We start from the raw sequence: 25,850 nt of genomic DNA, 5'->3' as shown, positions 1-25,850 counted from the left end.
TTCTTTTGCCTTTTCATATCTTGTTTTTGTATTTTATTTTAGCCTTCTCTTGTGAGATTTACTGTATAAAAAAAAAGCCAGTCACATCAACAAAATGACAAGGATTTTACAGCAACATGTTATACTGTTACTTCTTCTTTGACACATGATAAAACATAAAGCACACTCTTTGCATGCATGAGTCATAATCTCAGATGCACTGTGATGCAACATCCAATAAAACAAGAAAACACAGAAATATTCTTTTTACATTGGAATATGCTTTTTCCATCACCAAAAATCTAAATTAAAACTGAATTAATGATGATAACACGCCTTTCTCTTCCCATCACTGAGAGCAGTGCAGTACAGAGTGGGTGCTGTGGGAGAATTCATTAACTTTTTGGTGTACTATTAATAGTGGGGGCCAATTAAAACATTGTTCATTACACAGACAAGTCAACATTCAGATTGGACTTAGTACTGTGTGTTACAGATCTGTGTGTACATGACACGAAAGCACAGGGTGGTGAAATGAGATAGAGTGCTCATTTCACCGCTGATGCTTAGAGGGAGGGCTGGTGAAAAGCTCAGATTTAACAGGTAAACAGCCAAGATATTAGACTCAGTTATGAGGCACATGTCTAGTCTTGACACTTTTTAGGCTTGAAGTTTTGGAGCCATAATTTTTAATATTTTGTCTATTGTTATATTTAGAATGTATATTTATCTGGAATTATAACATTAAAACAAACAAAAAAAAACTAAGCAAACTGGTAAGAAGGAATACTATTTTTCCCAGTCCACAATGAAAAAAACTGTCCATTGTCCAACTGACCATTTCTGTTTTGATGTATCTTTTTGTTTTGCTTCGGGGCCAGGGGGCTTTTTTGCCAGACATTGCCAGTTCAGAGGAACTAAGTAAAGGTCACTTTGTTAATGTCACAAAATTCACTGACTGAACTTAAGTTGGAGTTCAGACAGCAAATGTCTGGCTATATTTAATCCACTGACTAAGTTGTTGCATTCTATGGTTTTATGAGGAGTCTTTCATGTTTTCATGTGACACATACTGAAACTCTTAAACCAAAGTGTATGCCAAACTAAATCTGCGCTCAAGTGAACACAGCAGTTGATTGAGGAGAGTCACTCAACCTTACTGTAATTTGTAGGGTTTTTTTTGGAAAATGTTGGGAGTACTGGATTACATGCCAATTTTCATTGTGGTCATAATTATTTTCACATTTCAAAATCACAAATGGGCCTATTATATTAAAGGTGACAGCAATTAATTTTAAGAACTCTCATTCTTTTTAAAGCTGTATTCAATGGAGTGTAAAATCCGGCTTTGCTCTACAGCAAAAGAATGGTGCACTGGCGTCATACTAGGACAGGGCAGTCACACTAAATTATTTTGTTTGTATTCCAGTATTTCTGACAGGTATGAGCCAAAACGTGTTCAAAAATGACAGCATTGTTTTTATTTGAGGTTTTGGGACAACCGAGCTTTGGGAGTTGTGAGAGGAATGTCCTGACTCAGAAGAAAAGGTGGAAATGGCAGGATGTTGTTCCGACGTCACAAAGCTACTTAGAGAAAAGTTTGGGATGGATGGTTGTGTGTACAGTGTGTTTCAACCACAGCCACCATCTCTCTATAACCTTCGCCAGGTAGTTTTAGTTGGCTCAACATAACCATACCTTAATTACAGAGTTTGAGGTTGGTTGCTTTAGACTGCAGTGGCAAAAACAAAAAAAAATATTTTGTCACTAAACTACTGTATGGGCCATAGTCCAACTCATCATCTGTGGTGCAAACTCAGATGATGAGTGGGGTCATGACAGTGTCATGTCATATTCAACAGTCAGCTCTTCACCTCTTGGCTTTGGAAAACAGCTGTGCATTTTCCAACCCCGTTGCAAAACAAGAATGTTATGGCGGGAAAATTCTGCAAAACTCAAGATTATTGCCCAGTCCCAGTGGTTAAAAAATTAATGCTTTCTGCAACATGTGCGTGGCAGCTACACTGTGGTTAGGGTTGGGGGTTTCATGCCAGAAATACCAGTCGCCTGCATGAAAATCAGATATGCTGCACCTCCATCCACCACCCTGACCACCAACTTTAGGTGTAGCTTTGTCCAATATGAGCATAATTACTGTGGATACTTGACTGACCAGGGCATTACCCGTAATCTATAAAACTACAAAAATAAATAAATAAATAAAAATACAGTTGCGAATAATTTCACACTTCCATGACCTGGATGACTGAGCATCTTTTAATCATTTAACTTTCTTCCAAACACATTTTTAGAATTACCCTTGTGCTGGAAATGATTAACCAATTTCTGTATAGTCTTTTAGTTTGGTGATAACTAAAACTGACAGTCACATTAGTTTAATTTCTTAAATACAGTAGTCCACATCATCACCCCCTTTTTGTAGCACTTTGCACATGATTTTTTTTTTTTTTAAATATATGTCCAGTTTACATTCAGGCTACATAGTTGTGCTATGTACGTTAAAAATATCTGTCCCTCACTTATTTTTCCATGTCAGCGCAGCGGACTTTCCGCCATAAATAAAGTCGACAGGTGCGTGGCAGGTGTGAAACGTCAGAGTGACAAAGACCATGATCTGGTCAGTTCGGCGTGTCGGCTGTCTTTCACAGGTTGCTGCAGCACGTGGATGCTTGAGCGGATACGCGGGCGGGCGGGCGCGCGCGCGCACCCAGCAGGAGCGCCGGGGCTCGCTTGTCATCACTGTTGCTCTGATTCACAAGCCCATGAACACCGCTGGGCTCGGTGTGTCCATCTGCGCTCGAACTTGGAATTAAACTCACATTAGTTAAATCTGGCACCATGGATGCTACCATTTACCAGATCATACTCGGAGAGCTCGGGGACCTAAACTGTAGTTTGATAGATGCTTTCCAAGACACTTTTTTGGAAAACGCTTCATTGTCATTGCTGAGCACTGATGGTAAGATGGAATTGTTTCTTCTTTTTTTTTCTTGTTCAGTATTGAGGGATGAGGGAAGCGTCTGCTTTTTTTTTTTAATTTGACTTTATTTATTTCCAAGGTTTATATTGTAATGCCACAACCGATGAGATTGGAACCTGCTGGCCGCGGAGCAGCACCGGGAGGATTGTAGAGAGACCCTGCCCGGAGTACATTAACGGAGTGAAGTACAACACAACCAGTAAGATATCTGGCTGTTATGGCAAAAGTTCCTTATCATGCATTTGTCTGGAAAACCAATGATGATCTATCACAAATTTATTTGTGTCTGTTCTGAGAGAGTAGAGATACCTCTATGCGCACTATGCAGAAACGTGATGATTTCGGGTAAAGGTAAAATATGTTATTTTTTGTGTAAATTAAGGACTGCTCCTTGAATACAGGCTGTTTCAGCACATCCATTAAACAGGTACACTAACTTAATGACCTCCTATTTACCATCTCATTCATTTTCATTTCTAACTGGTTGACTGGATGATTTTTTTAAAGACCCATTCTTGGTCTGTTGATCTCCCTTCTGTATGTAAAGCAGTGATGACAGTGAATCTCAATGATCATTACACCTCTTGTCACTAGAACAGCTGCATCAGAATGAGCCACACTAAAAGGCACATCCATGTAAAATCACAGAAACCTCAGCTGCTTATGATGTGATGGCGGTTCTTGGTTTGATTTGTTGCTTGGTAGTGAATTATGATGGTTCCCACAGATTACTGGCCAAGCTTGGACAAGGTGACATCACAGTGCAATATTTGCAGCGCAGCAACAATGAAGAGAAAGACAATCGTCAGCAGGAAAATTCCCCATTTCTTTAGTTTTGTAGAGATGCTCAACACATAATAAAAAACTCAGAAATGCTGATTTCTTCATGGACAACAGCCTCAAAAAACTAGAATGCACTGCAGCCTTCATTTTACGCTGTGACATACAGGACTATCAGCAACGGTGGCAGCAATTTCTGCCCACACAATCTGGCACAGAGTTGAGTTCATAAGGTCTCCTTCCATCACTGCTGGTTTGCTGAATCCAGCTTCACCTTGACCACACCTATCATCATAGAGCCCATCAGCCCACTGATATAAAGCAGCAGCCAAAAGTCACTGGCGATATCTGTAACTCCCAACAATAACACTTTTTTTTTTACTTGCACTTGATTTCAGCAGTAAGCTAAAAGGATGGTTCCAGCAGGCTGTATCAGCCAGCAGAAAAACTGAGAAAAGCATACCACACCAACACTGTCACGTTATGTAACTCCAGCATTAATCATGAGACTGATGAAGTTGTTGACACTCTCAGAAAAGTAAATTACAGCATTAATTTCACAAAACAACACCGCAAAATAACTTCTGTAATGCATTGAGTGTCAGGGTCCAGTATGACAGTGTAAGAGTGCCCGAGGCTGTTATCTGTGTAATAGGCTCAGGTGCAGTGTCATTACCCACTAACCCCCCACCACACACACACACACCCTGTTGTCTGCCTAGTCACCTCTTACTTCATTGATTCACCCTTGCTGGTGCTCAGTATTAGTTGGGCTTGCCTGGTGGTTTGATCCACTTGGTGTGAAAAGCGCAGTCATTTGCCATAATAACAACCTTCCCTGACGTGTACCTTCATTTGTTGACACCCTTGTGGATCGATATATTTTTGACAGGCCCGGGGATTAGACATTGCGTTGGGATTGCCGTGATTGAACAATTCTGTAACATTGATCTTTCAGTCAAGTAATAGGCCTGTCACATTCACTGGAGTATCATGGCATATTGTAGTTGCAGGAGGGTATAATATAAATGCGCATAGAACTGTTCTTCTCCTTTTGTCTTCTTACTGTTTTACTCTGCTTGACATATAAAAAAGAAAGAATGGGCACAGGAATGAAAGAAAAAAAAAATCCTTTACTAAAATTAAGTCACACTATTAAACAGATTGGAATTGTGAAGTGGAATGAAACAGGTGACAGATTTTTTTTGCACCCTTGTATAGAGGCCCTGAGTAAGGTAATTACAGGAATCAGTCTTTCCAGCAGCAGACTGTACAGATTTCATTCTTTCACTGTAAACAACATTATTAAAAGTGCATGCAGCTTATTCTGATCCATAATTACGTTTTATTTGTAAGCGAAATCTAGTTGTCATGTGAGACGGCATCAGTCCTTTCAGCAAAAGCCTCAAAACAGTGTTCAAGTGGCAAAGCCCTCTATTGGCTTTAGTAATTATGATTGCAGCTAAGAAGGAAGTTATGATGCCCCCCCCCCCCCAAAAAAAAACTTTTTCTATAATATTATCACATCACAAAAATGGTTAGAACAAAGTAGAGAAGTAGAGAATATGAGACAATTTTACAGATTGTCCACTATTCAGTCATGTAACAGCTTGTTTCACATGCTGACTGCAATGTCTTGGGACTTTAAGCTGTTTTTCTCCACAAGTCCCACTTCAGCGAAAGATAACAGACTTGTGGATCATGGATTTTTGTGTCACAGCCACTGTGGCAGACTGGATTGGTTTAGCCGTCTCTGATCAATTGTCACATCTTAAAAAATCTAGAAATCAGACAGGAATTTTAATAAGCTGGTGAGAATTCACTGAACGGAGCACTTAAATGCAATTTTCATCATGTGAGCATTAGAGTCTATGTAGATTATGGCAGCGATGCATATGAATCTCTGGGGGAGGTCGATGGCACTGTTGCATGACGTATTTAAACATTGCTCATTCACGTTCACATCTAGACAAAAACTGCAGAGTTAAAATTGAGATGCATGTGGAGTCTTGAGTGACCACTTGGGATCAGATTGCACGTCCCGATCACCCAAGACATATGTTATAGCCAGCTACTAATAGTGCCATTAACACGGTCACACCTGGAAGCTGCCCAGTATAACCACAGTGTGGCCTTCAGCTCCACTGAAGTAGTTGGAGTTAAGGGCCTTGCAAAAGGGAACCACTGAAAAGATCACTTTTTCAGGTCGCAAGCTCGCTTCTCTAACCTTTAGGCCACCACCGCCCTGCATTGTGACAATGCTCCTCAATGTCTGTCGCCTGGTTAGCTGTTTCAGTCTATTTCCAGACTGCCGTGAAAACTGTCTCCTGTCTGTAGCTTTATATTTAAGGGGCAGACATGAGAGTGGTATTAATTTCCTCATCTAACTCTCAGCAAGAATGTGAATAAGCATAACTATTCTTTTCATCTTTCTTCTAAAAGTTTCAGGCTTTGTCATTTTATGCAGTAGCCCTCCATCTCTAACTATCCCCTATGGACTGAGAAACTATTGTTTTTCCCAGCATCTGTCCCTTTGTGGCTGTTTTAAACCTGGCAGCTATGGTGAATTAACCTAATATTTAATGATGGTTACAGTATGTGTGTTGAACTGCATATGTAGTTTTCATTCATACTATATCCTTCAGTGTTTCATTTCACTTTTGCACAACTCTGTAGGCTGCCAGTAGATCTCCATATTACAGAAGCAAACTATTCACTGGTGCAGATGTGATTCCCCATTCATGTAGTAATTTCTGCAAATTTCAGTTAAAAAAAATGACAAGAAAATTGAATTATTTTGACAAGTTATGGACAAATCATGTCAAAAAATGAAGTAGATTTGATTAATTTCTCCAAAGACAAACTGTCTATGTCTATTATTTTCTGGTTAAACACAGCAGGGAAGCCTTGATAAAACTCTTAATTGCAAAACTGCTACTTAAATCACAGGGTGCTGCATGTTTTTACAACAAAGCGACATGGGTCCTGAGACAATGGAGGTGATTATCTTGATCCTGCTGGGTCACATTAACAGCACCCATCTGCAACCACAGATAAATAAAACTTTAAAATCAAAAAATAGGTCAGACTAAGAATAGAAGTAGGCACTAACATCACATGAGCAGGTGTTAATTAACACAGTGCAGTCACACAGAGAGTCTGAGATAAAGCAGACTTAGAAAATTAGTTGATGTGAAGCTACAGCACACTGTTCTGCAAGCTAAAGCCTAACGGGACATGTGTCTTTCGCCCTGGCCACATGTAGTGTCTGACCTAAGGGACTAACAATAGATTCTCCTCCATTTGCCTCCTTGGTACATCTCAGAGCTACACATTTAATGCACAGGCCTGCATATTAGAAAGGAGTGACCCAGGATGGGCCACTGTTATATTTTAAGGACACGTGCCTGTGCTTTGTACTCTGAGCTGTTGATGCGGAATCTTGTGTAACCTCATAGGTTTTCTGTAGTACTAGTAAAAAAAACAGCTGAAGTTAAATGTCAGCAAAATTCCTGTAGAAAAATCAGAGGTTTGACAGACTTAACAGGCTCGCTCAGGTAAGGGGCTTTAAATTCCTTTCCATTTCTTCAAGCATATATAAATATTAATGTGTGTGCAGAGTGGCTTAAAAGGTTTATGCATTTTTAAACCTTCCTGTGTTCCCCCTTTTTTTTTATCGTGCATTTATTCAGTTCTGTAGTTTACACGAAACGCGCATCACCACAGTTGAGGCAGTGGTTTGAAGTCATTCATTGTCTCTGCTTTGTCACGATCACGTGACGTGCTGCCTGTCAAGCCTCAGGCAAGACAAGATGTTCACAGAAGTACAGATGAATGAAACTGACAAAAAAGTGTCACTTTTGCAAATCCAAGCTGTGTCTTGGTGACCCTTGTGCTTTCTTCTTTCTGTTCAGACACCAAGATTGCAACTGTAATTATTCAGCGAATCGTGCCTCTTCCTTCGGTAAACTCCCCTCATCCCTGTGCGTCCCCCGTTCATTGTCACAGAGGACACATCCTATCAGTACATGATGTGCCTGTCTGGCCTACACATCTCAAAGTCAGGATGGCTGCTTCCACAATAGAACTTTATTGAATCTCTTATCAGGATTAATAAAGTCTGAGACATATCAGCACTACAACGTGTATCAGGCACAGAGAAGAGAGTGGAGCTGCTGCAGTGTTACATGTTGGGGAAACAGCTTGATGCTTTATTTCAAATCAGAGATGAGTCTGTGCAACAGTACCTCATCTTTTAAATTCAAATATGAAACTGAAATACAGCGGTGAATAAACAGAGGAAGTTCTCGCTGATTTTTAAGATGCTATCTGGCTTTTTGTTGTAGTTTTCATCATGTGTGAGAAAGCACCAAACACCCGCATAAAAGATCTTTTCCCTAAGAAACATACATTCATCAACAATCATTTAGATGCATTATGTTTCCAGGGCTGAATCTCTTATTAAAACTGTTCAAAGGCCACTAGCGACATTGGAGGACAAACTTGTGGGTGTAAATCTGTCAAAAGTGACCGATATAATGTAGATCATCGGGGGGGGGGGGATGGTTGGGCTAAGGATATTAGCCATGCAGTGTAAGAGAAATTCTTCCGCTTGTCACAAGTACACTCAGTGTACCATAAGCATAACCTAATGACTCACCAGTCTTTACCACTAAAGTTTAATGAAGTGTAAGACTGCTTTGTGTCGTCTTGTCAGTGAGCTGTCATGTCCTCACCGAGTTCTCTTGTGAAGAAACTCATATTTCTATCTTAAAAGGCTGTGAAAAGGGCGTGTTAATGCTCGCATGCAGACAGTGAACTGTTAGAATTATATTTATTGGTTTGGACACTTACAAACCACAGTATGTCTCCTGTTAGTCATCCTACTTTATGCAATTGACTTCCCATGTGCAGTTTCTCCCACAGCAAGAATCACGCACTTCTTGCTGCCACAACACCACCTTGAAGCCTTTGATCCACTTCTCCATGGTGAGACTGGGTAAGAGGTTAGTCAGTCAACTAATTCAGGTCAGCATGTGTAGCAAACATTTCACCAGCCATTGCACACCAAGTCCCCCAGGGGGTCCAGTCAGCACCAGCCTCCCCTGGCTACACTCACCACTGGCTCAGCATCCACACATACCACACTACAGCAGAAGAGCTGCACAGACTCTTTACGCCACTATATAAAACACACATCCATGTGCTTACAGTCGTTCAGATAGGAGCTCCTCTGGCCTCAAACACGAAGCTTTGATGGTTTCACTCATTTTATTTTCAGCATTTGCCCAACAGTGAATTACCCAACCTGTCTCCTAAAAAAAAAAAGGTAGAATCTCAGCACCTGTTCACAGAGGTAACAGTGGTTTCAGTGGTATTGATCAGCAACACCTGAGTATCCCTGCACTGCAGCCCCCCCTCCAGGAATGTGTCAACTAACGTTATATCTTTCTCTGTTGATAATGTTTTTGTTTTTTTTTTATTGTCGGACATTTTTTCTTTTTGACAAAATTTAAAAATGTGTTTACTTCATATTCGTAGTTGTGCATATATTGTGTGTACGATTAGCCAGCTACTGTTTCAGCTATACTCATCTATTTAATACCCCTCCTCTAAGCTTGATATTACTTGAAGGTTGATGATTATTTCAGCCTTTTTGCAGACACTTTTTTCCAAAGTAACTAACAAATGAAGAACAACACTCAAAGTTAAGTGCAGCAGGAGACCTTCAAGTAAACCCTCGGTACTAAATCAGTTCAACAAGTGCAAAGAGATCAGGTAAATAATTCCACAGTGAGTATGAGTTAGGCATCTTAGGGTGTTAGAGTTGTTTGGATCGGAGAGCTCTTGGAAGCAATGAGCCGTAGAGAGATTCTTGAAGATAGACAGGGATGACCCTGCTCTGGTAACATCTGGCAGCTCGTTCCACAATTGGGGAACCACAGGCAAGAACAGTCTGGACTGAGATTGCCTTGTGCGTAAGGGATAGCAATAACAGGTGACTTTTCTGCAGGTGTCGCAGCAGCCAAGAAGGAGTATAAGCCTGTGTGATTTAGTTCAAGTGGGTGGGTGTAGACCCAGAAGTCAATCTGCAGACAAGCACGAGTGACTTGAATTTGATTTGGCCACCTATGGGTAGCCAGTGGTGGACAGTGAGTGGCAGAGTGACATGTGCCCTTTTAAGCTCATCACAAAACCACATGTGCCTCTGCATTCTGGACCATCTGTAAAGGTTTTGCATGCATGCTGGGAATTCAGGTAGAAGGCAATTGCAGTAGTCGAGGCGAGAGATAGCCATGGCCTGTACCAAGAGGTAAGGCCAAGTTATGTAGTATAGTTTCAAGAAAAGGATATCCCTAGCCTGGAGGCAGGTATAACGATGTTTCCTCCAAAACAAATGGAATAACACATTTTTGACAGTGAAAAATGAGAGGGAGAGGGAACTCTCTGTGTTGTGCTATTATGTAAAAGTCAAAGGCCACAGGACCAATACAACTGAATTGTTTGATTTTAATGAAAATGGTCAGACTGAAAAGCTTTTTTTTATTTCAATGTTTCAACTTACTCGGATAAAGTGTTTATCAGTTGTGACAGCATATGCATGCTTCTTACTTGTCTAATGTGGTATAATATGTTCTCATTATCCACACACGCCATGCACCATGTTTGGCTTGTTGGCTTCCCTGAGGACCACAGACTTGTAGCGCACTGCCTTTTGCTCATTTTCTCTCACCAACAACTGACTCCAGTACAGATGTGAGGTTTGAGAGTGTGACTGCAAACACGCTGGCAAACGTTTGAATCTATGACCTACAATTGTAGTTATTTCTAATGTGTCATGAGGGCATGAAGACAAACAGGAAAGCCTAAGAGACACAGCTGTGAGAAAGATTACCCAGCAAATCTTCCCCTCAGGCTCTGTTGGCCTGTGTGCATCAGCGGTCATCGCTTAAGGCACAATGTTTTTTTAAGAGATTCTGTGTTCCTTGCCAAACGAGGAGAAAGACTGAAAGTTTCCCAGACTCTCTCTTATTGCAGTCCATGGTGTGAAACTTACAAGACATGTGCAATGAAGCTGAGTATTTATATGTGAGCCTAAACCAATCAGTCAATTGACAATAAAACTCAACATTTTTCACTATTGGACTTATTGATAAAGAACATAATCAGCAGACAATAATCGAAACCCATTTTATAAAATTAGCTTGGCTCCTGTTGAGCATTAAAGTCTTGCACAGAAAGGTATTACAGTGCTTTATCAGCCATATCAAAAAACAAAAAAATTCATGTAAAACAGTTTGTGAGAACTAATAATATAGTGTAATAATGTAAAAGCATGCCTCTCATGCCTCTCACATGTTCTCCACCAGGGGTCATAAACTTAATTTTATGCAATGATCTACATCACCCTCCAAATCTGCATATTCAGTTATAAAGAAAAACAAACAAAACCTTTCCTTAGATGAATAATAACAGTTGCACACTCTCTCTCTCTCCTTGCGTGCATCCAGAAGTTCCAGCTGACTGACTCTGAAACCCAAACAAAACCTGCGCCTTTGGGTTCAGCTGAGACAAGCTGCTCTCTTTTCTCCATAAATTCTCTTCTTATTGAAAACAACCACCCAATTAGATATCGAAGTAATACCGAGCAAAATGAAAAAGAACACATTCATTTAAGCTTTGTTAATGTTTTACCAAAGTGGATATTTAGATTCATGAATATGTCTAATGCCTACACAACCTCACACTAGGGCAATAAGCAAGTAACACATTAAAACGTATGTCACGTACGTTCATCCTGCTCCTTCTCATTAGTTCATTTATGAAATTCAATGAACCATCTCAAGTGAAATGAGAACGCCAATCATAGTTCTGCCCTCCCTCTCTTCTCAGGGGAAATATGTAATTCGTCAGCCACATATATACAACTGACATGTTAAGAGACATAAAATATCCTCAAACTCCCAGCAGAGGTGACACACAAATCTCACAAAGGTGTTCAGTGACCTCCAATTGTCTTCTGCCACCTTAGTCCAAGGTGTCTTCAAATTTGCCCCAAAACTGAACAAGCCATTCTTTGTAAAGTGGCATAATTTCCACAAGGTTGCTCAGCCTCTGTTTTGCCTCTGGAAATAGCTTCTGCAACCCAGCGGAGCAGCAGTGCTCCCCGATCAGGTCACCAGGTCACACAGACAGGTGGATTGTTCTGAGCAGTTCATAAAATATAAAACATCACTCCCTACATTATGATTATGGTGATTGATTATGGTGCTGATTTTAATAATAATAATGAAGGTAAATTTGTAGAATACATTTTAACCCACTGACAAGAAGTAAAAATGTCAGTAATGTCTGATTATAGGTTCCATCTTCCTAGAGGAAAGTTTGTCTGAGAGTCTTGAGTTTGGTGAGACATTCAGTGAATTCTGACAAAATTACTCTTAGGGACGAATCAAGTGAGAAAAGACTGGTCTTCTACTAACAAGACAAGAGCCTACAGCCACAGGAGTGGCTGTGTGAGGCTTCACTCAATCACAGTGGTGTGTTTAACCCGTCAAAGTGGAAAAAAGAGAGGACATGTACATGCATATCAATTTGAAATCTCATGTATATTCAATGCCCTAATAGATCATCACAACTAATTACACTAAGCTCATGAAAAAATTGCATCAGCACAACAACTGAGAGGCACTGGCAGGCAGAGTGCATCGGAGACCAAGCTTGTACTTTACCACCGATGCATGTAATCCCTGGCCTGTAATGAAGCCATCAGCTGTTATCATATTCTGTGCTTGGTTGATTTTGGTTTCTTTATATTTTTGGCTCGATTTGCAAAGACTGTGGGCCGACCTAATAATCCAGTTTCAGAGGAGTGAAAATTTCCCTTGGGTTACACTACATAATAATTTACATAATTTGAGTTATTTGGATTTGTCTCAAAGCTGTTTTCATTTTGAAATGCTGAGATTAACAACATGACACCATGACTTTGCAGATGTCTTACTGTCATAAGAGTATACCACTCAAGGGTTATAAGGGCGATAGCTGCATGATAAAAATGTGTGTGATTGAGCTGTTTCAACATCTTTTCAGCCAGCCCCTCCTTTCTTGTTCTGCTTGGTCAGTTTGTTCATGACTTACTAAGCATTCCAGACAGAGTCTGCTATTTAATATGAAGGTTAAACATCTATTCATCTTTAAAATGTATAATAAAACTTCCAAAAGCAGCAAAGCTCTTTTCAACCTTCTCTCTGATTCAGCTGCACAATTGCTCTTCCTCAGGAGGAAATGCATGAAAAAAAACATGTATTTTTTTTGTTTATTTATTGTGTGTTTGTTTATTTTTCTAGTTATTGAAAATCACACAATGTGGTCTAGTGCAGTGATTCCCAGGACTTTCTTGCTTGTGATCTTTAATACAATGCAAAATCTACTTGCGAAATGTGCACGTCTCATAAACCTCTGGTCTATTTTAAAGGACTAAGAATTATTATTATTATTTTTTTTTTTTTATGTTAATTTGCGAGGAAAGATATTCCTGCACTCTTCATGCAGCATGGATGGATGTAGGATAAAGACATCAAAGTTAGCCCTTGTACAGTGCTGTGTTTGTACTGCAGGTTGGTCAGGCAAGCAGCCAAAACTTTTGGACTAACCTCATATGTCTTTTGTTGATTGGCTCAGTGCCTGGGACCTGAGCTTGTGTGGTTAGTTGATCCATGAAGGCGCTCTGAGACTCAGAAATTTCTCTCTTTAAACCTGGTGCAGCATTTCTTCAGCCACATCTCCAACTGCCATCTCAGTTGTCAGCTGTAGGAGGAAGAGCATGACACAGAGGCTTACAGTCATTCTGAGAAAACAGTAAAGAAACAGTGGGATATTTTTTTTCTGGCAGGTTCTCTGCACTAAATGTTAACGTCTTAATGGTTTTAGTACAAATTATAGCCTTTTTATTATCCAAGTCAGCACCAACGTTAGTTATGTTTCCAAGATATATATTTAAATACAAGACACAGCTACAGTAGAGGTGGGTGTCTAATTTTGTCACCAAAAATATGTCAGTAACATTTCTGCACTAGCTACAAATGTGCATGACACAGAAAAAGCTTGAACGTCTTTCTGTGGAGTTATTCCTCCCCTTGGGCTGTTCTCTTTTTAGAAGCCATGAGTGTGTCAAGATTTCACAGAGGGAACAGATGACACAACAAAGATTTTCAGCACAGTTTGTCGAATGTGTATTTGATTTCTAAACTTATAAACTTTGTATAAACTGTCTAACATTTACTCCATCTCCAGCTGTTTAACACAACAAGTACATTTTTCAGGGAGCAATTTAAAAGACATAATTAGGTGCATAAATAATCCCTTAAGACAGATTTTTTAAATGAGATGTTTTGAGTTCTAAATGAACTTTTTTCCTGTTAGAATATTTAAGCGATGAAGTGCTAATTACTGATGGAAATCAGCAGTCAAATGCATAATGTACATCTGAACATATAAGAGCTCTGAGCCCCAGAGTAATTTTGCAGCAGCGGTGATGGAAAGCTCTCACCTGCTGGGATGAGTTCAAATGCTTTGTGATTTATGTGTGACTTGTGATGTAACATGGTCTGGCCTTTCAGGGCCTCTTCAGAATAAACCTCTCAGAGACTCATTTGAGGTAATCCAGTCATTTTCAGAGTGTGTGCTGATAATGCCAAAGAGCCAGGGACTTTGTTTTGCTTCGAAAAGGATCAGAACCTCTGACAAAATGTATAAGAGTGAAAGTGACAAGGACAGGACAGTATTTTTTTTTTTTTTATAAAGTGGTTTAGCTGCCATGCTGTGTCTGATCAAAGTTGGGTCATTCAAGGGCTTGGGATAGTTGCATTTTTAATGTGGTGATGTTGGCAAGTTAGTGTTGACAGGTTAGACTCACTGGAGAGTGACGCTTTATGATCTGAACCACGGGTCATCTGGGTCATAAATATATGATTTTTGGAAACTGGAGGCAGTCCTATCATTTCTCTTCAGACAGAGAACAGTTTGAGTTTTCCATTATATTGCACAGAGGGAGCGCCTGCCTCCTGCTTTCATATCGAATTTAATTCTGCATAAATCTGTCTTCTGGTATGTCTTTTGGGCAAACATGTCATTTAGGGCATTCGTTTTCCAGCTAGATGATAAATAGAGGAAAAGGGAAAAAAAATGTTTATATTTGCCCTTTGAAAAGGACACTTCTGCATCTAAGACAAAAAGGGCAGGAGTGGTCACTGACACACACACACACACATGAAAACAACAAGGCACATGAAAAAAACAACAAGTCAAGGCAAACATAATGCAAAAACTTAAATTATTATAAAACCATTTGTGACAAATATCATTCAATGCTTCAGTGGCTCCAAACCCCAGTTTGCACAGTGGTAGAGAAGAGTGTAGTTAAATAGTTATCACTTATCTGGGAGAAATACTTTCCCTTATTGTCTTTCACTGTAAAAATAATGAAGGCAAGACTTAATAAAAATCTAATGGAAGAACATGAGACAAAATAATGACCAATAATGACTGAGCTAAGACTGGCTTTCTGAGGCACAGAGGATGACACACACAAGTAGCATGGCATATAAGCATTTTAAATCAATACATAAATGACAAAGCGTAAATGATAGAAAGAAAAAAAACAGTTTATACTTGTAATTTTCAGCATGAAAATAAAACTTAAAAGAATACTGCACAGATTTGGCTATTCACTGCTAAATCCTTGTCGGCCTCAGGATTGACTGCATCAAAAAAAGATTCAGCAGGACCAGAGATACTGAGTGTCATTCACAAACAGAGCGTACACACATTTTATGCACAAACCCCGGATTCATCAATATTTTCTCATCAGAATTTGTTCATAGTCTGCGAACGAATTTAGAACTGCCTCAGATTACGTATACAAACACATGATGACTGGCTATCTTAGAAAATTTAAACACCGATTCTGAGTTACATCCAAGCAAGTGTTAAGATGGCATATCTAGCCTTTCTGGAAGATACTGCAGCCCATACCAGGAGAGAGCACATCTTCAGAGACCAACACAGCATGTTTAAACAGAGTGACGAATTGGCTTATCAGCCGTTTCTCACTACCAAGACAAGTTTTTCTACAGCAGTGCAATTCCCACATACGCATCAAAGCTCCATCTACGGACTCCATCCAGTTTATGAATCAGAAAAATTACCATTCCATCAACGTGCAGGTAATCTGTGATGCTGACTGCCACATACTCAACGCTGTGGCCTTTTGGCTGGGAGGTACCCACGACTCCTTAAACACTCTATTCTGTTTACGCTAGAATATTGTTTTTGACGATGGAGGAGTATACATAAAAAACATGGCTGATGACCCCATTTGCCAATCCTGCAATCCCTCAAGTGCACTACAACCACATGCATGCCCATATTCACGGCACAATAGAGTGCTCCTATTCAAGGGCTGTTAGATGTGTTTCAGCACAGTTGGGAGCAAGCTACTTTATACCCCTGAGAAAGTGTGCAGGATCAATCTGGCATGCTGTATCCTTCACAACATGGCAAAGGCTCATGGCATTCCTGTTCCACCTGGAAAAGAGCCACAGCTAGATTGTAGGCCATGTGATGCACAAGCAAATATGGGACCTCCCACGAGGTCTCACATTGGGTTGTGTCCTTTGTGGCATCTAGGAGAGTCAGCTGGTTGTGGATAACCTCTTCGGTAAGGACGCGGGCATGCCGACTAGAATCCTGGGGCGTGCTTTGGGAAGTGGATTGAGAGGTTGACTCTTATGGGAATTAGAGCTGAGTTTAATAAAATGAAAAAAAAATATTTGTGATACCTACATCATTTAGTATGTTAATACAATAACTGTTAAATATCTATTTAATATTAAACAAATGCTGAAGATACTTTTCCATCTTTTGTGATTTGATTTTTATCTCACTTAAATCACTGCAGGTTGTACGTGATGTTAAAGTCAATCTGACTGACTGATTGAATTGGTACTCTTTGTCATTATGTTCTCATCAGGCTCTCTTTATCATCGTGTTTTATTTTTGTGCCCTTGAGTCCTGCCTTCATGTCCTCACTCGACCTCTGACGTCTGTGTATATAACCCAGCTTTGCTCCCTCCAGTTCCTGTTGCCTAAATGAAATATCAGACTGCAATGAGCTGTGAGATTCCCATACTGTTATATATGTCCTACAGTTACTCTGTACCCTGCTCATGAAATTAAATTTCAAATGGCTTGAAGGAAATGCTGCCGTAAGTGGCTCAGGTGTACACCTCGCATGAGCTGTTTTGATCACTCAACTCTGAGATATTATAGCCTTTCATCTTTATAACAATTTTAAATAATTAGAAGGCTCCAATTTTATTGACTGTTTCACAAAATAGCTGAAACAACTGAGTAATTTGTGATAGGCTGTGAGCAGCAGCTTGGTGCTTTGAGGGGGCGTAGTAGTCATGTCTCATTTTTCTTTTTTGTTTGTTTTGTTTGAGTCCATCCATCAGAAAACTGACCTCCCAGCACAAAACTAAACACCGAACTAAATGGAGAGATGACAAGCTAAAGCTCAGAGCAATCAAACACCCGAGAAAGAAAAGCAGACTTACACAACCTTTAAGGGAAAAACGTTGTACTGTAATATTCCTGTGGCATTGCTGCAGATCCCACGGCTCGTAGCACAGCAACAATCAACTAAAAGAAACAAGCCAAGCTCAGCAGCAGTGAAGACACAGACTGTTTGGTTTGTCTTCCAGATTAGTTAAAAGAATTTATTACTTATTTATTTCACAATTACTAACTGAAATGATTATGTTTATCCATCCCTAACTGAGGCACCGCTTATGCATGAACAACCAATCCATGCTAAAAATTAAAATAATTCAAAGCTCCTTGCCTTATTTATCTCAACAATCAAGCTTCCAGTCTTCTAATCCTTGAACAATACAGTACAATGCAAACATTTGGTGTTTGTTTGCATGTACACATTCATGCATCCAAGAAAAGCAAGAAAGCTGGCGGGGGTGGCTGGTGGAGGAGGTGGGCAACATTAGCCCAGAGTATGCCAGCTGGGAATTGGACATTTCTCTTTTCATTCCCGTATGCATCTCCACACCAGTGGAGTGTGGTCAGTGTTAAGTTGCTTACAGCATTGTTAACACCTCATATTGTTCCTAAACTTGACACAGCTTGAGTCATTAAAGGATTTTTATTTTGAGTGTGTGAATATAATGCACCGTTAGGGGGAAAAAATGGGAAGAGAATAGTTTTATCATGCGTAATGCGCAGATGGTTAGACAGAAATATGCTCTCCCTTCACCAGTGCCTTGAATTAGTCCTGCCTCAGTGGAATAGCTCACAGGGACAAACCTTATGACCTGCTTCCCTTCCTCTATTTCTGCACCATCCCTGCTTGTTTCACAAACACAGTGTGATATTTGCCTGGAGAGACTGAGAACTTTATCCGGAAAGCACCTTGTGATGCTGCTGTAACGTTAGCTCAGACAACCTACAACAAAGGTGCAGTTTTGTATGCAGTTTTTCATGATTTTGTTTTTAGATATGACATGGTTCAGGATAAGACCAGTGTTTTCCTAACGAATGTGTGGTTTGAAAACTATTTTGAAAACACGAAAACCTTAGACTTGGCAGAAAACACTGGCTCTGTCACTTTCTGGGTCGAAATTTTAGCTGCTGCTGAGTTGAAGTGAGGTCAGTATCCTGTAGATGCTGTCACGCTGCTCACTTTCAGCTTGATTCCCCAAAGCTGTTTGAATGACATAAAGGGCAGATGTGTGAATACCTGCTTTGTCATCCACTGTATTCTGTAACAAGACAGGTAGAAATGTTGCTGATCAGTAAAGACTCGTGAGTCTCTTTCTATAAACCACCAAGCCAGCAGATGTAAATGTTAATAAATCATTAAGAATTTATTTTTAACTATTAATAAAACCATTAATTACAGATGAACTCTTTTGTGAATTCTAAGTGGAAACTACATTTAGATGTTAGAGTTAATACAAAGAAGAAAATGTGAATCCCTTTACCAAAGGCAAAGGCTTAACAAAGGCTTAGTTTGTGTTGTTGTTGTATTAAACTGCATTATTTTCAAGGATGTATCCAAGATTGTGTGAGGAGCCCAATACAACAACAGGAACAGATCTTAGAACTGAATCAACACCTTCATTACTTTGTGTCCTCACTGATGGCGCAAACACAATCTGCCGCTCCAAGTCTCCAGTTTATTTGCCATAGTTCATGTTCAACCCATGTGTGAGACATTCGCTGTCCTGTCACGGTTGCCTAGAGTGCACATGAACTCAGTAAATACCACATGGCCAGTGATCAATGAAAATGCTGAGGTAGTTTTTTCTTTCGCAAAGTTAAACAAACAAGCACAGTGTGTTTTAGAATGAATTGCAATTGACTGTTTTACTGCATCTCAGGGGAGACACGCTCCACTCATTCAGGAGCTTTAGCGGTTTAACTGACTCTGATTTACCACTCGGTTCTGTGCTAAACCGCTCTGACTCAAATGACTGAGGATTGGGATTTTCCCTCTGAAACACAACACAAAGCATTGTCAAGTCACAATACAGTACTTACTGCCATAAGTCAAACCAAAAGCATAATGTGAGCTTACTTTAATGGAGCTTTTTTCTGCTTTCTGTTTCTAACTGCCACAAGCAGATTTCTGCTCTCTAAACACAAATGTCATATTATGTAACAATAATTCAAATGCAAAGGATCTTATTCTGCTGCTGCTGCTGCCAATGCCTCAAGAGTCGCTGTAGGAATTTCTGAGGTGGATGGTTATGAACATTATGAACATTGCAATCCACACTTGTGTGAGATTTGTCTAAACTGCTAATCCCCAATGGGAAAACATCAGTATTATGCAACTTTCTGAACACTGAGATAGACATATTTATTCATTTATCCATTCATGTATTTTGGGAAGAATAATAGAGGCTCCTGGGCTCATTTACTCACAAGAAGTTGGATCATTTGATGAAACGTAAGAGCATATTTATCAAATAATGCTGAGCTAAACTGATCATAGGGTGAATTCAGGACACAGTAATCTGAGCTTTGGAGTTGAATAATACACACTGGAAAATGTTGTTTGGTAAAATAAAAATATAAATAGAAAAAAAGTGATCTGAATCTACTATTTTTATTGCTTATTTTGAAAACAGTATAAATCCAACAGAAGTGACTTCTGATAGCAGCATAATTGATGAGAGTTTTCATGCAACCTAAATACATGATGTGTATCTTGACAGCAAAATGGTTAAAATGATCACTTCAAGTGGCCGGACATAATAGTAGGAGAAAATAACCTTTACAGACTTATTGCTGCTCTTTTTCCGTCCAACTCTTTTTACTTTTTTCAGTGTAGAAGAGATAAAGAGCCCACTGAATGCATGATGAGCAACTGCAAAATGAAATATTCAGTTAAAAGTTGATTATGGGAAGCGGGTTTAAAAAGATATGCAAATAAACTGACAGAGTAAGAGGCTTTGCACGTCTCCACCATGAATACAATTTTGTGCAGCTAAATTGGCATTCTGCTAACGTCTCAGACAGATAGCAGTGCCCAACTTTGAACTGAGCTCTAAGAAAATTACGAGGATTTTTTAGCTTGCCTACTGGGCAAACACTTCTCTAACCTTGCCACAACAATTAGAAGGCTTACGTCAGCACTGACTCAGCTGAATGTAGTGTCTGATGCTGAAGCGGATGGGAGATCTGAAGGCACAAACAAATCTTTGAAACTCTCTCTTAATACATTTCAACAGGTATTTTGTTAGTGTTTTTTAAACACTAACAATATTTGCAACAATGCTACAATTACAGTTTTCTCAGCCGTGCTCCTAACTCTTTTCTTGCAGGGAGTGCTTACAGGGAGTGCATGGAAAACGGGACGTGGGCGTTGAAAAGCAATTACTCCAATTGTGAGCCCATTTTGGAGGAGAAGGTTAGTGTGGCGACACAGGAGCAATCCTGCTATGTCCTTCACTCTGTGCAGAATCTGCTAATCGTCTCAGACAAATGCTCATCACAGTCTCTCATCATTACACTAATGGCACACAGGGAAAACCACTCAGATATAGGAAAAATAACTGCGGTGTTTTGATTGCTTGAAGCTTATTTACTGCATTTGGTTTTAAACGCTTTAAACATTTGTTTCCAGATGACTTTACAAATGCACAGCTACAGTCTTGTCTGTGTCCCTATAAGCAAAGCCTGAGGCCACACTGTAAGACTGATGTATGTAACGAGTTTTGGCCTGATTACCTCACATCGTGTCTCCTGATAATGTATATTTCTGGGTCTTGCTCTATTTTCTCAGATCGTTTTAAGCCAAGACATCAAGTGTGTCAATGACATTTGCTTTCTCCCAACACAATGCAGTCTAGACAGATACACTCTGGTTCTTTTCATGTGTGAATGTATTCATGTATTCCTAACCCTTGTTCTTTGTTCTATTATCCATGTCTGTGTTAAAGTTTTTAAAATAATTAATTCACGTGTTGTCTTTTTCCAGAGAAAATATCCAATGCATTATAAAATAGCGCTGATCATCAACTACCTAGGCCACTGTATCTCTGTGGGAGCTCTAGTCGTGGCTTTCATTCTCTTCTTGTGCTTAAGGCAAGTACAGAAATAGTGACTATCTAAATGTGTCCTGTATGCCTGAGACCTCATAGAAGACAATCACGGAAATTCATTTAATAGCCACGGACTGCTTATCATTAATTCGCTTATGTCAAATGAATAGACGTCTGCAGCTCGGCTCAGCTGAAGCACTCAAGCTAAGAAAGGCATAATGTGCATTTCATAACACTTCTTTATCTGGGGAGTCGTACCTCTTCTTATGTGCTGTTTTAAATACACATACACCTACATCTGCTATGGCAGAACAGGGCAAACACCAAACAGCCTCAGCTGTGATGTGCAATAGGGTTTGGTCAGTGTGGGCTCCTGAAAGCGAATATTGATTTCTTTAGATTAAAGACCAAAATAATCAATATTTTGTTCCAGGATTAAATCTCTTTGGATTTTATGGGACAATCTTGGATATTTATTCTCTGCAAGATAGAAAAATGTCTGTGAAAAGGCTTTTGACCAAGATCTGAACCTAAAACTCTCTGTTAAAAACCCTGACAAATTAAATTATTCAGCTTTAAATAGCTCTTTAAAGCATGATGGCCCAGCATATCTACAATATTAAGTAGTGGGAGTCTGTAAACTCCAATTTACATCAAAACCACCCTCCTCTTTCTCTTAGTCACAACTAAGTCAAACCTGGACCCAGATAAACGATCGACATGATCACAGATTCAGTGTGACTTACTGTTTCTTGGGATGTGAATCCTCTCAAATATAAAAGAAACTCCCTAGCTTGCTGGAGAATTGTCCTGTTTTTAGGTTTTCTTTAGTATCAGACAAACCCCATGATAGTTGTCTGTATATCCATGGATAAAACGCAGAAAAAAAAGAAAAAAGATAGGACTGGAAAGATTTCGTGTCAGGTTTTACAGTCTGTTTGCATGAACTACTGGAGCCTCTGTCTGCAGTAACATGACCGCCCAAAAATTGATGAACACTATAAGAAACATATTTCAATCTAACCCTGCTACATACAACACAGGTCTGGCCTTAGTCACACCAAGAATCTCACTTTACTATGAATACTGTCTCTATGAAAGCTTGATAATCAAACATCTCTTCCGTTCAACTTGTGGTTTAGGAGCATACGATGTCTTCGAAACATCATCCACTGGAATTTGATCACCACCTTCATACTGAGGAATGTTATGTGGTTTTTGCTTCAGCTGATTGACCACAATATTCATGAGAGCAACGAGGTAACAGCACTGATGTATTATTACTGAAAGTGAGAGAGTGGAAAGCAATTAAAAAGTCTTAATAAGTAAGATAGTCTTAAGAAGATATGAACTACTTCCTACCAAGGCAAGTATTTGTGTTTCTGTTTAATGACTTTGCTTCTTGTCTTTTCTTTCTCTTTTTCAGCCCTGGTGTCGACTAATTACAACAATATACAATTACTTTGTGGTGACAAACTTTTTTTGGATGTTTGTTGAAGGATGCTACCTTCACACAGCCATTGTAATGACTTATTCAACCGATAAGCTCAGAAAGTGGGTCTTCCTTTTCATCGGGTGGTGTGAGTATGTTCATGCTGACAGTGAATTAGTAACGCTACACTCAGCTTTTGGTTCTGCACAATACACAGGGACCACTGGTGTGCTACACTTATATTTTTAATTGTGACTGAAAATACAAAGTGGCAGTAGATGTGCTTGCTCCTTCTTATGCTTGAAAATGTATTAAAGCAAGGTTTTCAGGTTGAACCCTTTGATCATTTGATCACAAGCATTACTGATGCTAACATACACTGAAAATACACAAGTCAAATATCTAGAAAGAAATTATTAGTTTGAGAATTGGTTAAATTATTCACATTTACAATTTTTAAAATTATTTATTTTACAGCTGGAGCACAGTTTTATATGACATTTCTCACCAATTTCAAGTGAACATGCGCTTGACTGAAAGCACTTAAATGATCGCCGGTCAGCGAGTGAAGTGGAAGAAGACCCTTTAGTGCTTCAGACTCAAGATAAGACTCTGATTTCATAAGAGAACAGAGCAGCAGTGGAGTGTGGAAAATGTCATTTTTTGTGCATGACTTCCAGCGATAGAATAGGATTTGAACATGTAGCAGATGCCCCGTCATGACCACATAAATTATCTATGCTCACCTTCACTTAAATTATTAGAGGAAGCAGTTGAACAGAGCCAAAACCAGTGTCAGAAAATTTCATCTTGAGGCAGAAAAATGCTCATGGAAACATGCTTCATTGCTTCCCTGTGACTGTCTGACATTTCCTTCCTTTCTTTTTATGTAATGGACATTGTGTGTTCTTGTAGAATGAAAAACAGATACTGCATATAGGTCAGTCTAAAGTGACTCAACAGAGCTTTACGAACACAAGAATGAAATATAAATAGATAACTAGCCAATAATATTATTGGCAATGACAGTCGGATGACATGATTAGGAAACTCATATTGGCCTTAAAATAGAAATAACCAAAGGGACATATATATTGCACATCTCAATCTAGCTTTAAGATTAAAATATATTAAAAATATATACACACACACACATATATGTGTGTGTGTCTGTGTCTTTTGCTGCACCATATGTTGTTGCTGCAAAAGACACAGGAATCAGTTATTTAAAATACAAATAGAATAAGAAATTAAAATGACTTGTGAAGAGAAACAGGTACCGTAGCTACAGGGTAAGGATTACATTTTCAGGAATATAATTACAAGAAAATATGTAAGAATAATTATTTTTTTTTAATCTTAATCCATTTTTACTACTGCTGGATTCAGGAAACCAAGAGTCAGTAAAGAGGTCAGATTTCTCACTATGCCACTGATATTAGTCTTGAGAGATTGTTAATTAGAATTCATTAGAAAATGATGAAAGTAGGGCAGATTAAATCTGTTTTCCACAAGAGGCCTGATGTCTGAAATCAAAATAGGATTAGACTTGTATTATTTCGGCTCCATTAAAGGTCATTTCACTGATCGTTTCACCTTTTTGACCGTCCTGTCCACTCTTACAAAACTTGACCATGTCTGCCTCCTTGTTTTGTTTTTTAACACATCTGATTTGTGCTTGAGCTAATGATATTTAGCTAGAAGATATTTTGCCCAGTTAGCTTGCCGGCTCTCTGGCAAGGTGAAAATGTCAAGAATCAGCTGCTTGTTTGTAGCCTGAGGAGAAGACTTTCTATTCCAGTGAGATATTCCAAAGGTCTTTACTGTTTGACTTCCATCTGAACATGGAGCAAAAAGGTTGCAGCACAGTTTCAGTTTGTAAAATAAGTGTAGGCTCTGAAACACAAGTCACATTGACATGGAAACAAAGGACTGGAGATTAAATACAACAGATGCAAATGCTCTAGTGTGAAAAGGTTAAATAAATAAATAAAAATGAAAAGAAACGAAAAGTGAAAGAAAAAAAACAATACTGCAGTAATCCATATTTTATCACTGAAGATTCAACCACACTTGATTTTTTTTTTTTTTTTTAAATCAGACTTGATAAAATAAAGTTCCCTAAGGCCAAGTCAGCAGCCATCCTCTCAAAACATGTCACCTTCATGACCAGCACCTAATTTTTGGTGTGCTTTTAGTAAACAACTCACGCTGATTACAGATTACTGGTGAAATGCCGTCTGGGTTCAACAGAAGAAAGCTGCAAATAGGCCAAAGAGGAGAATGGTGCTTGTGCCTTTTTAGGAAGTGGTAGAATTTAATATAAGTTGGTCTTTTTCTAGGCTACTTTAAACTAACCTTAACAGTTATTTTCATACAGAATGGCAAGTCATCAGTTAGCTTAATAAGCAAATACTTTCTCACTAGAGAAGACAAGCATTAACTCAACATTTGTTTTTCCAGATACATGCACATATATCTTTTATTTCTCTACTGCACCTTTATGAGGGCTGCAGCTGTGGTTCCAGAGAGATTTGTTATATGACTGTGAAGCCTCTGTAGGCTTAAATCAGGGGTGTCCAAACTGTTCCACAAAGGGCCGGTGTGGCTGCAGGTTTTTATTCTAACCAATGAAGAGCACACAGTGTGACCAATCAACTGTCTGAAGACTGAGATCAGTTGATTAAATGAGTCAAGTCTGGTGTGCTGCTCCTTGGTTGGAACAAAAACCTGCAGCCACACCGGCTCTTTGTGGAACAGTTTGGACACCCCTGGCTTAAATGTTGTTACTGTAGCTGACACTGTAGCCCTTTCAGAAGAAGAAGAAGAAAAAAAAGAGAACATGTTCTTTTTATTCTGAAGTTTGTACTTTGTAGAGTCTAGAGTCTTGTTATGTTTGATCAAGCTGCACAAATATGTTGTGTGGTTTTCACCTTTCAGCATTCAGCCTTACTGTTTCCAGTGCCATCCAAAAACTGGGTGTTTGTTACCAGATAGATTTAACTGAGGGTTACTGTATTATTTAACACACTGA

The 25,850-nt window shown here is 39.2% G+C and overlaps 1 protein-coding gene across 2 annotated transcripts in view; it reads left to right on the top strand.

The window, feature by feature from the left end:
* The first annotated feature begins 518 nt into the window (after positions 1–518).
* Positions 519–25,850, top strand: part of LOC121192989 (corticotropin-releasing factor receptor 2) — a 34,097-nt gene continuing 8,765 nt past the window's right edge. Inside the window, exons 1-6 of one of the 2 annotated variants that reach the window (XM_041055073.1) lie at positions 519–582; positions 3,060–3,179; positions 20,665–20,750; positions 21,321–21,427; positions 22,527–22,644; positions 22,811–22,964. In XM_041055073.1, coding sequence (XP_040911007.1) covers positions 20,685–20,750; positions 21,321–21,427; positions 22,527–22,644; positions 22,811–22,964 — 445 coding nt within the window. In that variant the 5' untranslated portion in view covers positions 519–582; positions 3,060–3,179; positions 20,665–20,684. Of the gene's footprint in view, positions 583–2,548; positions 2,960–3,059; positions 3,180–20,664; positions 20,751–21,320; positions 21,428–22,526; positions 22,645–22,810; positions 22,965–25,850 lie in introns of those variants that run through there. The other variant, XM_041055072.1, reaches the window with a different exon arrangement.

This window comes from Toxotes jaculatrix, chromosome 14, assembly GCF_017976425.1.
Source record: "Toxotes jaculatrix isolate fToxJac2 chromosome 14, fToxJac2.pri, whole genome shotgun sequence".
NCBI classification, from domain to species: Eukaryota; Metazoa; Chordata; class Actinopteri; family Toxotidae; genus Toxotes; species Toxotes jaculatrix.
This window is presented reverse-complemented; position numbering and strand designations above follow the sequence as displayed.